This window comes from Ruditapes philippinarum, unplaced genomic scaffold (genome assembly GCF_026571515.1).
Source record: "Ruditapes philippinarum isolate M1 unplaced genomic scaffold, ASM2657151v2 ctg19567_1_1_1_1, whole genome shotgun sequence".
Lineage (NCBI taxonomy): Eukaryota > Metazoa > Mollusca > Bivalvia > Venerida > Veneridae > Ruditapes > Ruditapes philippinarum.
Window position 1 is genome coordinate 1 of NW_026864663.1, and position 14,547 is coordinate 14,547.

The window sequence follows — 14,547 nt, forward strand, 5'->3', positions numbered from 1 at the left end:
TCTTTCATTTCAACTAACTTTAACCCACACTGCCCCATCCATTAACAGCATTTTTAATCAAGATGTGCCAAATTTATGGGAAATTCATTGTAAAGACATGATACAACAAATTGACAAGTCAGTAATATGTTGGGCAACAAAAAACTAACAACAAACATCAAGAATAGAGATAAAATTACTCATTAGCTGCAATAGGATGATCCAAAATTTCTCCCTCTGGGAAGTTACCATCTGAATAAAGCTCTGCTATTGATATTGACGGTGGATCTGTTTGTTGTTTATTTGCACCTGAAATAAAAATTTTATCATCTTCACAAAGGGGCATAATTCTGTAAAACATAAATAACTAGAACTGCCACTATCATGGCGTGAATACCCCCGCATACCACTTTGTCAGAATCAACAGTGGCCATTTAGAGCTCAAGGACAACCTCCCTGCCAAATCTGAGGTTACTAAGCCAGTGCATTGCTAAGTTATGTATTCTACATGATTCAAATGTGAAAATGTCAAAATCAATACACTGCCGACAGGCATTCTTTAGCAATTGAGAAGAAAAGCTTTTTTTTTTGTCAAGGTCCCTGTGACCTTGACCTTTGACCTGGTAACCTCAGTCAATAGGGGTCATCTACTAATCATGACTAACCTCCATGACAAATATGAAGACTGTGGGTCAAAGGAATCTTAAGTTATTGGGCGGACAAGCTTTTTAAAGTCAAGGCACCTGTGACCTTGACCTTTGACCTGGTGACCTCAAAGTCAATAGGGGTCATCTACTTATCATGATTAATTTCCATGCCAAATATGAAGACTGTGGGTCAAAGGAATATTAAGTTATTTGGCGGACAAGCTTTTTGAAGTCAAGGCCACTGTGACATTGACCTTTGACCTGGTGACCTCAAAGTCAATAGGGGTCATCTACTAATCATGACTAACCTCAATGCCAAATATGAAGACTATGGGTCAAAGGAATATTAAGTTATTGGGCGGACAAGCTTTTTGAAGTCAAGGCCCCTGTGACCTTGACCTTTGACTAGTGACCTCAAAATCAATAGGGTCATCTACTAATCATGACTAACCTCCATGCCAAATACGAAGACGTAGGTCAAAGGAATCTTAAGTTATTGGGCGGAAAAGCTTTTTGAAGTCAAGGCCGCTGTGACCTTGACCTTTAACCTTGGTGACCTCAAAATCGATAGGGGTCATCTACTAATCATGACTAACCTCCTGCCAAATATGAAGACTGTAGGTCAAAGAATCTTAAGTTATTGGGCGGACTAAGCTTTTTGAAGTTAAAGGCCCCTGTGACTCCTTGACCTTTGACCTGGTGACCTCAAAATCAATAGGCGGTCATCTACTAATCATGACTAACCTCCATGCCAAATATGAAGACTAAAGGTCAAAGGAATCTTAAGTTATTGGGCGGACAAGAAAAAACCGACGGACAGCCGGACGGATGGCCGGACGGCCGGACAACCTGATTCCAGTATACCCCCCTTACAACTTTGTTGTGCGGGGGTATAACAAGATATGTTTGTAAAACATGTATGCCCCCTATCAGCAGCCAATTAGTCATGTGATAAGGTTATTATGCATGACTTCTGACCCAGTGATCAAACAATTAATAAGGGTTATCAAGTATCTACTGGTCATGACCTTGACTTTGACCCCTTGACCAAACTCAATAGGGGTCATCTGCTGGTCACGACCAATAATCATATAAAGTTTGAAGTTCCTAGGCCTAAGCGTTTTTTAGTTATTGATCAGAAACCGTGTTTAACCTACAAGGTCAATGTGACCTTGACCTTGACCCCTTGACCCCAAAATCAATAGGGGTCATCTGCTGGTCATGACCAATCACCATGCCAAGTTTTGAAGTTCCTAGGCCTAAGGGTTTTTTATTATTGATCGGAAACCATTTTAACATACAAGGTGCAATGTGACCTGAGCTTTGACCCAAAATCAATAGGGTCATCTGCTGGTCATGGACCAATCACCATGCCAAGTTTTGAAGTTCCTAGGCCGAAGTGTTCTTATTTATTGATCAAACCGTTTTACTTACAAGGTCAATGTGACCTGACCCTTTGACCCTTGACCCAAAACTCAATAGGGGTCATCTGCTGGTCACGACCAATCATCATACAAAGTTTGAAGTTCCTAGGCCTAAGCGTTTTTAGTTAATTGATCATAAACTGTTTTTACCTACAAGATCAATGTGACCTTGACCTTTGACCCCTTGACCCCAAAATCAATAGGGGTCATATTCTGATCATGACCAATCACCATATCAAGTTTAAAGTCCCTAGGCCTAAGGGTTCTTTCGTTATTGATCGGAAACCGTTTTTACCTACAAGTACAACGTGACCTTGACCTTTGACCCCTTGACCCCAAAATCAATATGGGTCATCTGCTGGTCATGACCAATCACCATACCAAGTTTGAAGTTCCTAGGCTAAAGGTTCTTTAGTTATTGATCGGAAACCGTTTTTACCTAAGAGGTCAATGTGACCTTGACCTTTGACCCCTTGACCCCAAAATCAATAGGGGTCATCTACTGATCATGACCAATCACCATATCAAGTTTGAAGTCCCTAGGCCTAAGGGTTCTTTCGTTATTGATCGGAAACCGTTTTTACCTACAAGGTCTATGTGACCTTGACCTTTGACCCCTTAACCCCAAAATCAAAAGGGGTCATCTGCTGGATATAACCAATCACCATACCAAGTTTGAAGTTCCTAGGCCTAAGGGTTCTTTTGTTATTGATCAGAAACCGTTTTTACCTACAAGGTCAATGTGACCTTGACCTTTGACCCCTTGACCCCAAAATCAATAGGTCATCTGCTGGTCATGACCAATCACCATACCAAGTTTGAAGTTCCTAGGCTAAAGGTTCTTTAGTTATTGATCGGAAACCGTTTTTACCTACAAGGTCAATGTGACCTTGACCTTTGACCCCTTAACCCCAAAATCAATAGGGGTCATCTGCTGGTCATAACCAATCACCATACCAAGTTTGAAGTTCCTAGGCCTAAGGGTTCTTTTGTTATTGATCCGAAACCGTTTTTACCCAAGAGGTCAATGTGACCTTGACCTTTGACCCCTTGACCCCAAAATCAGTAGGGGTCATCTGCTGGTCATAACCAATCACCATACCAAGTTTGAAGTTCCTAGGCCTAAGGGTTCTTTTGTTATTGATCCGAAACCGTTTTCACCCAAGAAGTCAATGTGACCTTGACCTTTGACCCCTTGACCCCAAAATTAATAGGGGTCATCTACTGATCATGACCAATCACAATGCCAAGTTTGAAGTTCCTAGGCCTTAAAGTTCTTTAGTTATTGATCGGAAACCGTTTTTGCTTACAAGGTCAATGTGACCTTGACCTTTGACCCCTTGACCCCAAAATCAATAGGGGTCATCTACTGATCGTGACCAATCACCATACCAAGTTTGAAGTTCCTAGGCCTTAAGGTTCTTTAGTTATTGATCGGAAACCTTTTTTGCTTACAAGGTCAATGTGACCTTGACCTTTGACCCCTTGACCCCAAAAGCAATATGGGTCAATCTACTGGTCATGACCAATCACCATACCAAGTTTGAAGTTCCTAGGCCTAAGGGTTCTTTAGTTATCACTCGGAAACCATTTGGTCTACTGACTGACGGACCGACAAGTGCAAAGCAATATACCCCCTTTTCTTCGAAATGGGGGCATAATAATAATGAGGTCACAGACGTCAACCTATAAGAAAGCACCATTTACATACAAAAGTAGTGCGGCAAAGTATAATGAAAATCTATGACAACCTTAAAGATATTAACTATGCTTATCTTTGGGTAAAATACTTTTATTACCTACTTTAAGTGCAGAAGTTTATTCAAATCTAGAAAATTCTAACTGAATCTGTCTAATCTGAATAACAGAATGCATAAACTATGTTTTGGAATCTACATTCCCTATTTTTTGTCGTCAATTTAGACCATTCTTCAAAAATCTGGCGTCTTTTTAATGACATGATGTAATCATAATGTGTTTACATTAAGTGCGTAGTATTTAAAATGTAAAATTTTCAATAGTTTGTACTAAAAAGATGTTTATTTTACAAGATACTGTATAGTTTTACCTGCATTTTCAAGTATCAAATTTGAGCATACATGTAGCATATCTTTAACCGGTTATAATGTAAGGAAATTAATTTCCACATATAACCTTACATCAATCTTACAGTCAAGTTGACAATAAAGTTACAATGGTGTTACTCCTGAATTATAATGGACCTTATCGTATACCATATGAATGTTGATAAAGAACAAACAAACAATTAAATTTCAAAAATTACAAAAGCATGCGTTTATTTACATGGTTTACTATGAGAGTGCACAATTACCTCCTTTCTTCTTCTTTTTCTTTTTTTTCTTCTTCTCTCCATCTTCTCCTTCTAAATAGAAAAATGTCAGTCACAATTATCTTTAATATATATTGGTTCACACAAATTTTCTGAACAAGGTTTAACAATTTTTCAAGTTTTTCAACAGATTTTTAAAGCCTTAAAGATGCTGTAACACAATTTTTTCATGGTTTTATTTCATAAATATGATGCTCAAATTAAGATTTGTCAATACTGTAAGTTCCAATAAGCATTATTTATAAAGATATTACCTAATTAAACATTTCATGTAAATAAAGGGAGGTAATTAGAAATTTACTTTCTATAAATTCTAAGTCAAATTTTCCAATAAGAAATGAATGCATGTTATTCATTGATTAAATATAATGTGCACAAATATTTGCAGTACACATTTTACATATTGTTTGATGTTTGAAAATTGTTTTATTTGCATAATTATATACATATATGATTTTTTGCAAGTGTGGTATACACACAGTAACAATATCAATCACAAAACATACAGGATCTTTAAAATTCAAAATAAAGTACTTACACTATTATATTCTGGATAAAATCAATAACACTGATATCAATAAAGTAAAAAAAATACATTTTCTTCGATTTTACAACTTCATCTTGTTTGTTTGATTGGGTTTTTTCACACTGATACAGAATAGGTCACATGGCAACATTTCAGCTTTACTGGTGGAGGAAGACCTCAGGTACCCTTCCGTGCATTATTTCAGGTACAAACGGGCACCTGAGCAGAACCACTGACATTCTGTAAGCTAGCTGGATAGCTTCCTCACATGAAAGAATCCAAAGTCCCTGTCTTGATTTGAACCTGTTTAAACAAAAAAAACTTGACACCCCTAGTTAACAGGTGTTTTAATAAATACCACATTCTGTATAAGGTGATAACGATGGGGATTTTCTAGTGGTGAAGGATTAGACCTCAGATAGCTAACTATTCTCATATTTACCTGCAGTTTCTCCCTCAGCTCCTTCTATGATATTCTGATTTTCTAGTTTGTCAGAGATATTGTTAACCTCCCCTTGTTGGCCTTCATCATCAGCTGTAAATATACATGTAAAAATCATTACAACGCAAAACAAAAACAGGATACTTCACTTCCTGTTAGTCATTTTAGCAACAGGAATTTGACGTCTTTAGGATATACGCATTTCCTCTTTACCTATCTTTTAATCAATACAGCACCAGAATGTTGACCTACACCGGTCATTTGAATTTCCTCTATGTATGCTCTGAGAGTAATTATCTCTGAAATATTATCAACAAAAGATCAAAAATGGCTGTAAGTTATTCACCAGAATAAATGTGAAACTGTAAAACTTCACAGAAAACAGTTTTGGCAAGCAGAGATGGTTCTTTAAAGGACAGAAATATTCAATCTTGCCAAAATGTGATACATGATATACTTGTTGATGAGAAAAAGTTGCACCCCTTTGTATTTTAGAGAACTACAGGTGCAATGGCACAGTTTAGAATGAACAATGAATGCTAACAATACTTTGCAACAATTATTTTCCATGGTAGCAGGTAAAACAGATTTTTTCCCACTTTATAAAGGGGCCTTCCATGATTAAGGCAGTTCCAGTCTACAGAAAATGGACAAAGCCGGAGCCCGATTCTAGTAAAATTCATATTAGACTAGCATAAAATATAAAGAACTTTATAGTCTGTCAGTCTAGCAATGTTAAAAGAATTGGAAATAATATAAACATACATGTAGTATCATCAGTGATTTTTTTTTTCAATTTTCAAAACAACCTGTGGCTTTCTCAAGGGGAAAATATAGCATGTAAAATCAAATCAGAAAAATGAAACTCCAACCACTGAGAAAGGAATTTCCCCGACTCATTTGATTATATTTTCAAATTCAATTCAATTTAACACGCATGGCACATAACAGAGGCAATCTATAGGGACAGCTTTCTGTCTTCAAGCTGATATAAGTTAGTTGCTCTCATGAAGAATGTGCACATGGCATTTTAAGAGAAAATATTAGCATTTTTATGGGAAAAATAAACCTATTTTGAGCTAGGTGAAATAGCCTTTATTTAGCTGTAAAATACAGGGGGAAAAATCACTGGTTATATATCAAATGAGAGGGATATAGCAAATTGTTTTGTTGTTTAGTCGGCAAGAAGTTCCAGCCAATTTGTTATCGTTGTGTATGTATGTTAATCAATGACAATTCTTTTCATCAATTTCTCCATGATTTAAATGATTTGGAAAACCTTGTGACAACTTTTGCTAAAATTTTAGACCTACTTAAAAATGGCTGTGCCTACATTTACATGACATTTTCATGGACATAGCCTACATGTAAATGGCTTTGACAATAAAAAGTTTTTCATGTACATGTACTGATGGGAAGGGGCAATATGAAGACTTATTAATTTAATGTTTAGAAATTAGGAAAATTCACCTTAAACATATACAGAAGCAGGTGCCCATGTCTAACATTATCTGTTGTTAGATAGTGGAAATATTTCACAGCAATGATGAAAAAAAATGGTCTGGATAAAAATCATGCAATGGGCCTTTATAAACAAGCCACTGAACGGAACAGGTATAAAAGTGAATGACACACAAGTACATATAATTTTAGGTAATTATCGATATATTGGTGTATCGGTGATATTTGTTATCCTATATTGATATAATTAGGAAATAGATATCAATTCTGAGTGCATTGTTGAAGAATAATGCACGGTTTGAGTTCAAATGCGTAGTAATATAATCACGAAGGCCGATAGGCCTGAGTGATTAATTACAAAGCATTTGAACGAAAAACGTGCATTATTATACAACAATGCATGAAGAATAGATATCTATTTTCATTCTAACACGTCAAGAAAAATATTATTATTATAATAAAGTTGGACTTTATAGTTGGTGGTTAAATTTGTTTTCGCCTAAGAGTTTCCAATAGAAACGTTCTTTAAAGGCTGTTCCAGTGGGTTGAAAAAAAAACTGTTGTTAAATCTACCGTGTGTAGAAACATTTTGAGAATAACGAATTTTGAAAACGTTGATAAATCTTTGTTTGTTTATTTTATTTTACTCTATAATTTTTCAAGCGAAATACTAATTATTAAAAGTGAAATAAGTGTAAAACTTAACTCGTTTGCGACATTAAAATAGCGTACTTGATTTGATTGTTGTGCACGTGCTGTTTGGCGCTACATTGTGACGTCACGTAAACAACATTTTAAACGTCTGTACAGCGTTAACAACTGAATTAAAGATATTGGTGTTCGGATTAATTTTCTTAGTAAGACCATTTTCTTTCATTCTAGCTAGTTTTCACAGCAAAATTCGACAAAAAATTGTTTTTATTTATCATATTTTTCAAACAAAATGGCGCCCTCAATGTGAAAATATACAGGGAGATAATAAGAACGGCGAGTGCATTGTTGTAGAATAATGCACGCTTCAGGCTTTCTTTGTTTATATAGAAAAATTTCCGATAGTGTTAGAATGTTGATTAATGCCTTGCCTTGAATCATTCAATGACAGCTATAGCAGGATGAGTAGAAATAATTGTAATTTGATTATACAACAGGATAAGTGGAAAATCAACTAAAGTAAAGGATCACTGGAATCAGGGCTCATCCTGGGTGGAAATTTTAGGGAGAAGTGACTTCCTCGCGAAAAATAGGGAGAAGGGAAACAACCCAATGTGTATGCATTAACATGCATAGCTATACATCCTTTAACTATAATATAAACACAATCTATTTATCAGCTATTTATAAGCTTCCTCTAAATATTTGTTTATGTATTTTCATGTAGATTATTGATAATAATGTGTAAGAAAATTATGATGAATAAATTAATTCTGTATCTTATGTCCCAGATTAATTTTACATTATTACTTTCAATATAAGTTACATTGGATATTGATTAACAATATCTGCCTAATCTGTTCTAAATACAGAACTTTTTTTAAGACCTTACATGTTGTTATGCCACATTTATGTGCAATATAATTATGCTTATAAAACAATTTTCAAAACATGGAAGAATATGTAAAATATGTTACTGCAAACATTTGTGCACATTATATTTGATCACTAAAATTATATACATTCATTTCTTATTGAAAAATGCCACTTGAGAAATTATAGAAAAGAAATTTCTAATTACCCCCTTTATTTTCATGAATGTTAAACTCGTAATATCTTTATAAATAATTGCTTTTGAATATTTACAATAGTGATAAATCTTAATCTGAGCGTCATATTTTGACATTAAAACACATATCTATATTAAAACAATAAGAACACTTCTTTCCTGACAAATTTTGTTGTTATATACATGTACACATGATATGCATGCCGATCATTATTCGTAGTTTTCCGGGATGTCGTGCCCACGTGCGTAAGATGTGTCAAATTTGGCATTTCTACAAAGATAACAATGCCAAACACTCTCATTGTCTACAACATACCAATCGTAAGATTTTTGCGAATTGGCTTTCTTAAATTTTCGCGTAGATGTATCAGAATCAGTACTCTTTTACTGCTAGTTTTGGGCATTTCGTAGCCATGACGTGAGCGACAACAATTTTTAATTGATGTTAACGGACTGAAATCATTCAAAATATGATTAAGTTTTTAATCCAGTCGCTGATCATGAATGAAATTGATTATTTTAAATTGACTAACAGTTTGTGATAGCCGTGAAACCCCATTGCACATCGCCTAACTCGGGTTAAACACCGCGTGTATATCAATTAGGGAAGATTTGCACGTGTTCAGATGATCGGGAAAAAAACAATCTATAATTATCGCCTAATCGGTATTAACTCGCAAAACTGTCACACAATTAAACCCGTTTCGGGCCGATGCTCGATTTATTATGATTAGAGTAGGCGGTCTATCGCTTAGCATACAAGTAGACGGGTAGTATAAAGCGACGCTCTGATTGGATAATGATAATGAGCAGTCGTCATATGGGCGGATACAATCTCTGCTCTTTACATCGCCAAGTAATTACTCCTTGGGAATTAAGATTTTATCGGCGATGTTGACTTCTCTTTGATCAATTGGGAGAGCGAAATGGAAATATACACGGCGAAGTTATCGCCTGAATCGCCCTTCCGGATGAGCCCTGCTGGAATAATGTATAAGATATGTTACATTTCACAAAATACAGCCAGAATACAAGCAGATATTAAATGTTCTCAATATCCGAGTTGCCTATTGTTCAAGTGAAGCCAAATCATTTTGCAATTCAATGTGGTCAGATATATTTTAGATAGAACAGTCATATGTCACAGTACAGATCTGTTACATTTGCAGTGATTAAAAAAAAAAATTCAGAGCTACTCATCGATGCAATAGAACCTGGCAGATGCAATCTACCGCTGGAAATTTTCATACACAAATTTAATGAACCAAACCCGGAAACAAAGCTTGTGTTTTAAGTTTATGTATAAATGGTGCTATTGTGCAACATTTCAAGCAATCCATGGTGACGATATCCCGCAGCATGAATTTCAACCGATCAGGTGATGAGCGGAAAATTACAACTTTTGCAGGGACATCACAGCAGGCCTTTTTCCTCTATTTTGGAAAACGCCACATGTCAAATTTTGGAAAAAAAGTCTTCATGAAATTTTCCAATTTGAGAAAATATGCTAGCATTCAAAGTGTTACAATTGTTAAAATAAATCTAAATAAATCTTACTTAAACAGTTCAGCTTTTTCTGTCATATCAAAAATTCAAGGACAGGCTAAAATGTGTACAAATGTTAAACTGATATTTATTAAAAATCCTGTTTTTATTCACAAAACAAAAATATAAATATGGAAAAAAAAACAACATAATTTGGATGGAGTATGGGGCCCATCTTCGGACCTGTGGGATAGGGGAAAATAGGCCTGCACAGTGAAAATCCACCCGTAAAAAAAATCGTTGCGATCAGGAAACTTTGGAAAAATTGTTTAAGCTGTACTGTACAATATTCCCCTGACAAAAGGCTGTGAAACATATCAGTTTCACTTGTCCAAAAAAGCATAACTCAGGGCTCCAGATAATTTTTTAGGGCAATGAGTATTTACTCATTGATTTTTTTGTGAATGAGTAAAACTTGAAATCTGAAATTTGACAGGAGTATTTTTACTCCTTAAAATGTATGTAAAAGAGTAAAAGATTTATTATGCTTCCATGTTTATTGTATTATTATACGTGTAATACAAGATATGTCAAAGTCATTTCTTTTGCTTTCTGGACTCTCTTGGTTTATAATCTTGCATTTCCAAACGGCATACGTTTTAGCTGAACCTGAGGCATGTTTCTGTTGCTCATACGTGGCAGCGCTATTATTTCATTAATTATAACCGTCACAATTACTTTTGGGTCGATTTTTTTTCGGTTGAAAATACGAGTCAATCGTTTTAACTTTTGACAGCGACATTGTACCGGTTAATTCCACGACCTTACTATACATACGCTAACAACCGATGATAGTCGGAACTACAGGAAGTTACCGTTAGACGTTGCAAAGCATTCAAACGAAGTTAATTCCACCACCATACTATGCATACGATAACAACCGATGATGGTCGGAAATACAGGAAGTTACCAGTAGACGCTTGCTTTCGGTTACGTTTACGCGAAAGAAATGTTGCTCAATGCGTAACCTGAATTTTGTGTGCGTTTTCATACGCTTAAATTTTGTTTTGAATGCGTAAATGGGTTATTTCCATGCGTAATTTACGCGTATACGCATCTTATCTGGAGCCCTGATAACTTTTTCATTTTTTCTGTTAGTTTTTATTTGTTTGGAGGGGAACATTTACCTCTGTTAAGGGGGGAAAACATTGACCTTTTCGAAAACCTAGCTAAACACCGTTTTCCGGTATGTTACCATTTTAGCTCTGGGGAATTACACCAAATGAAGTACATAATACAGTTACGAGATATTTCTATTTTTCTATCATTATTTAACCGTTAAAGGTGAAAAAAATGATGTTGTTGAAAATTATCAATATTCATTTAATATCTAGTGCAAATTATTCAAAAAAATAAATTGATTATATAAATGAAAATCAATAAAATTCAAACTTACGTAGTGGAATCTTCCATAAAAAATAAGGTTATTTTCTGCTTAAACTTGTGTATTTACTTTATTTTTTGTATGAAATTATTCATACAATGATAATTAATTATTTTCTTATAAAGAAATAACTCTCTTATTGCAATTCAATTTAAAGAAGGCCAAAAACATCGAGTTCGCTATTACACTCCATTACATGTAGGTGAATTCCCCAGAGCTTATAATGTACAGAAAGCACCGGAAAACGGCGTTTAGCTAGGTTTTCGAATTCGTGAATACGTGTTTGGTGGGGAACTGCAGCCGATTGTTTGAAATGACTGGAGGTGAAGTGTCTTGTTCCTGATAAATAAATACTGATTACTGTAATTGACCTTTTCGAAAACCTAGCTAAACACCGTTTTCCGGTACGTTACCGTTTTAGCTCTGGGGAATTACACCAAATGAAGTACATAACACAGTTACGTGATATTTCTATTTTTCTATCATTATTTAACCGTTTAAGGTGAAGAAAATTGATGTTTTTGAAAATTATCAATATTCCTTTAATATATATTGCAAATTATTCAAAAAATAAATTGTTTAAAATGAAAATCAATAAAATTAAACAGACGTGGTGGAATCTTCCATAATAAATAAGGTTATTTTCTGCGTAAACTTGTGTATTTACTTTATTTTTTGTATGGAATTATTCTAACAATGATATTTAATTATTTTTATATAAAGAAATAACTGTTTTATTTCAATTTAATTTTAAAAAAGGCCAAAAACATCGAGTTCGCTTTTACACTCCATTAGGCGAATTCCCCAGAGCTATGTACAGAAAGTACCGGAAAACGGCGTTTAGCTAGGTTTTCGAATTCGTGAATTGTAAAGTTCTACCTTAGAAAATGCCTCGTAGCAGAACAACTCATTGCTTATATCAGTTTTCAAGACGTGTAATTAAAACATGGAATAATTTGCCAAAAAATGTAGTAGACTCAAAAAGTGTTCATGAATTTAAAATAAAACTAGACCAACACTGGACCGGAGACACACCATATAAAGTTTAAAATGTTTATTGAAAAATTATGCTGTTATAATTGTATAGCAGAGTGAACAGAAGTAGATAAAAGTATATATAATTAAACATAGAAGTGGTGAGAGCAATAAGAAGAAGTACTGAAAGATTGTCAAAAGAAGAGGGGCTTAAAAAGGGCTTGGCCCTTCCATCAGAGCCCAGAATCATCCTACAGGTATCCTACAGGTATTACATAACTTTTGACATGCTCATTCAATTCACGCTCCCAACAACAAATTTAATGAATATTGTCTCTTAAAATCTTACTTGAACAAAAGTCAAATTTATTGAACATCTTGTCTTAAATAACATAGGAACAGATGTCCGCACGGATATCTCGAAGTCGAACTATATAAATTTGTCCGAATTATCACACGTATCCGAAGATCGGTAAACAAAAAGCGAAAAATGAAAACCTTTCTTCTTCTTCCGTTTCTTTTTCTTCTTCTTTTGTGTTTCACCATCTTCGGCATTTGTATCTTCAAGTTTTACACTGTCATCATTCTTTACTTCTTCGAACTCCGTTTTAGTTTCATTTTCTGTTGTTTTTTCCATTTTTCACATGCGAATTTGAAAGCGGTGTCACATGCAAACTTACCAATGTGAAAAATCTTAATTTTCAGGTTTCGGAGTACTAAATGTATGTCCAACATGATTGTGTTTTGTGTAAGGTTATGGAATACATAGTTTCCCCTTCCATATTGTCACCAACCATAACTTCCTTTACCAACTCCAACATGGTTTCAGGGAAAAAAGGTCATGTGTTACGCAACTTGTTATGTTGACAAATGACCTCGTCACCTCAGTAAAAAATATGAGAAAAACAAGCAGATCTGATTATTTTAGATTTCAGTAAGGCTTTCGACAAGGTACAAGAAAAGTACAAGAAAATACTGCTGAAAATACATGACTATGTAATCAGAGGTCAAACTTTAAGATCGGTCAAAATATTTTAGATAACAGACTGCAGTCTGTTGTGCTAATTGGCAGCTGCTCTAACCCCTTCCCAGTATCCGCAGGTGTCCCCCAAGGCTCAGTTCTAGGACCCCTCCTGTTTCTCTTTAAAGAAATTACCTCCCTACGAACATAAATTCCCAGGTTCGCTTGTTTGCAGACGGTACTGCAATATACATTGCCCTGACATCTGCAAACCAATCAGTCATCCTCCAAAATGACCTTAATTGGTTAGAAAAGTGGAGTTGGAGTGGGATATGGAATTTAAATCACTCCAAGTGTCAAGTTATCTGCCTCACAAAAAGGAAACATCGGATCCTATCCCAACACAATACTACTTCATTGAGTCCAATTAGAATCGTTACCTCAGCTAAATACCAATTGATGCATGGATATATCAGAAAACCATACATGGGATGCCCACACATAAACAGGACATCAAAGAAAGCAAGCCAACCTTAGGATTCCTACATGATCATCTATGCAGAAACATAAAGGTTAAATCCCAATCCATAAAGTCCATTGCTTACCAGACGTTAGTCAGACACCAGCTTGAATATGGTTTAGAAGTATGGTTTTCCCACACTAAAATACAAATAGGTCAAATTGAAAATGTCCAAAGAAGAGCAGCCCGATGGATGGAAAGCTAGATTATGGTCAGACCTCTAGCGTCACGGACATGCTCCACTCCCTTTTTAAAAGTTTCGTAAACTGGAACTCAGACGTATAGATGCTAGGTTATCCCTTTTCTATAAGATTCACCATGGTCTGGTTGTTATCCTCATAGAAGAATATGTGACATCCTTCTCCCGAACATCACGTCATAGGTTATTCACAGGCACTTCAGACTATTATAAATTTTCTTTCAATCCTAGGACAGTATACCACTGGAACCATCTATATATTAATTATGTCAAATCAATTGAATGTACACTGTATCTTTAAATATATTCAAATATTCTATATATTTTTATTTATTTAAAGGCCCATTACGTCCCATAAATGCTTATATTCTTGTTTCCCAAAGACTTTTAATTTTTGGTGTACAGTTATAGTTT

The 14,547-nt window shown here is 35.0% G+C and overlaps 1 protein-coding gene across 1 annotated transcript; it reads right to left on the minus strand.

The window, feature by feature from the left end:
- Positions 1–179: 179 nt before the first annotated feature.
- On the minus strand, positions 180–13,146 carry LOC132726426 (methionine aminopeptidase 2-like; the record flags this gene model as incomplete). Its single annotated transcript, XM_060711741.1, is given in 4 exon segments — positions 180–288; positions 4,383–4,433; positions 5,369–5,461; positions 12,952–13,146. Coding segments are annotated over 4 exon segments (392 nt in total), but the record flags the coding sequence as incomplete, so codon positions are not given.
- Positions 13,147–14,547: the final 1,401 nt, after the last annotated feature.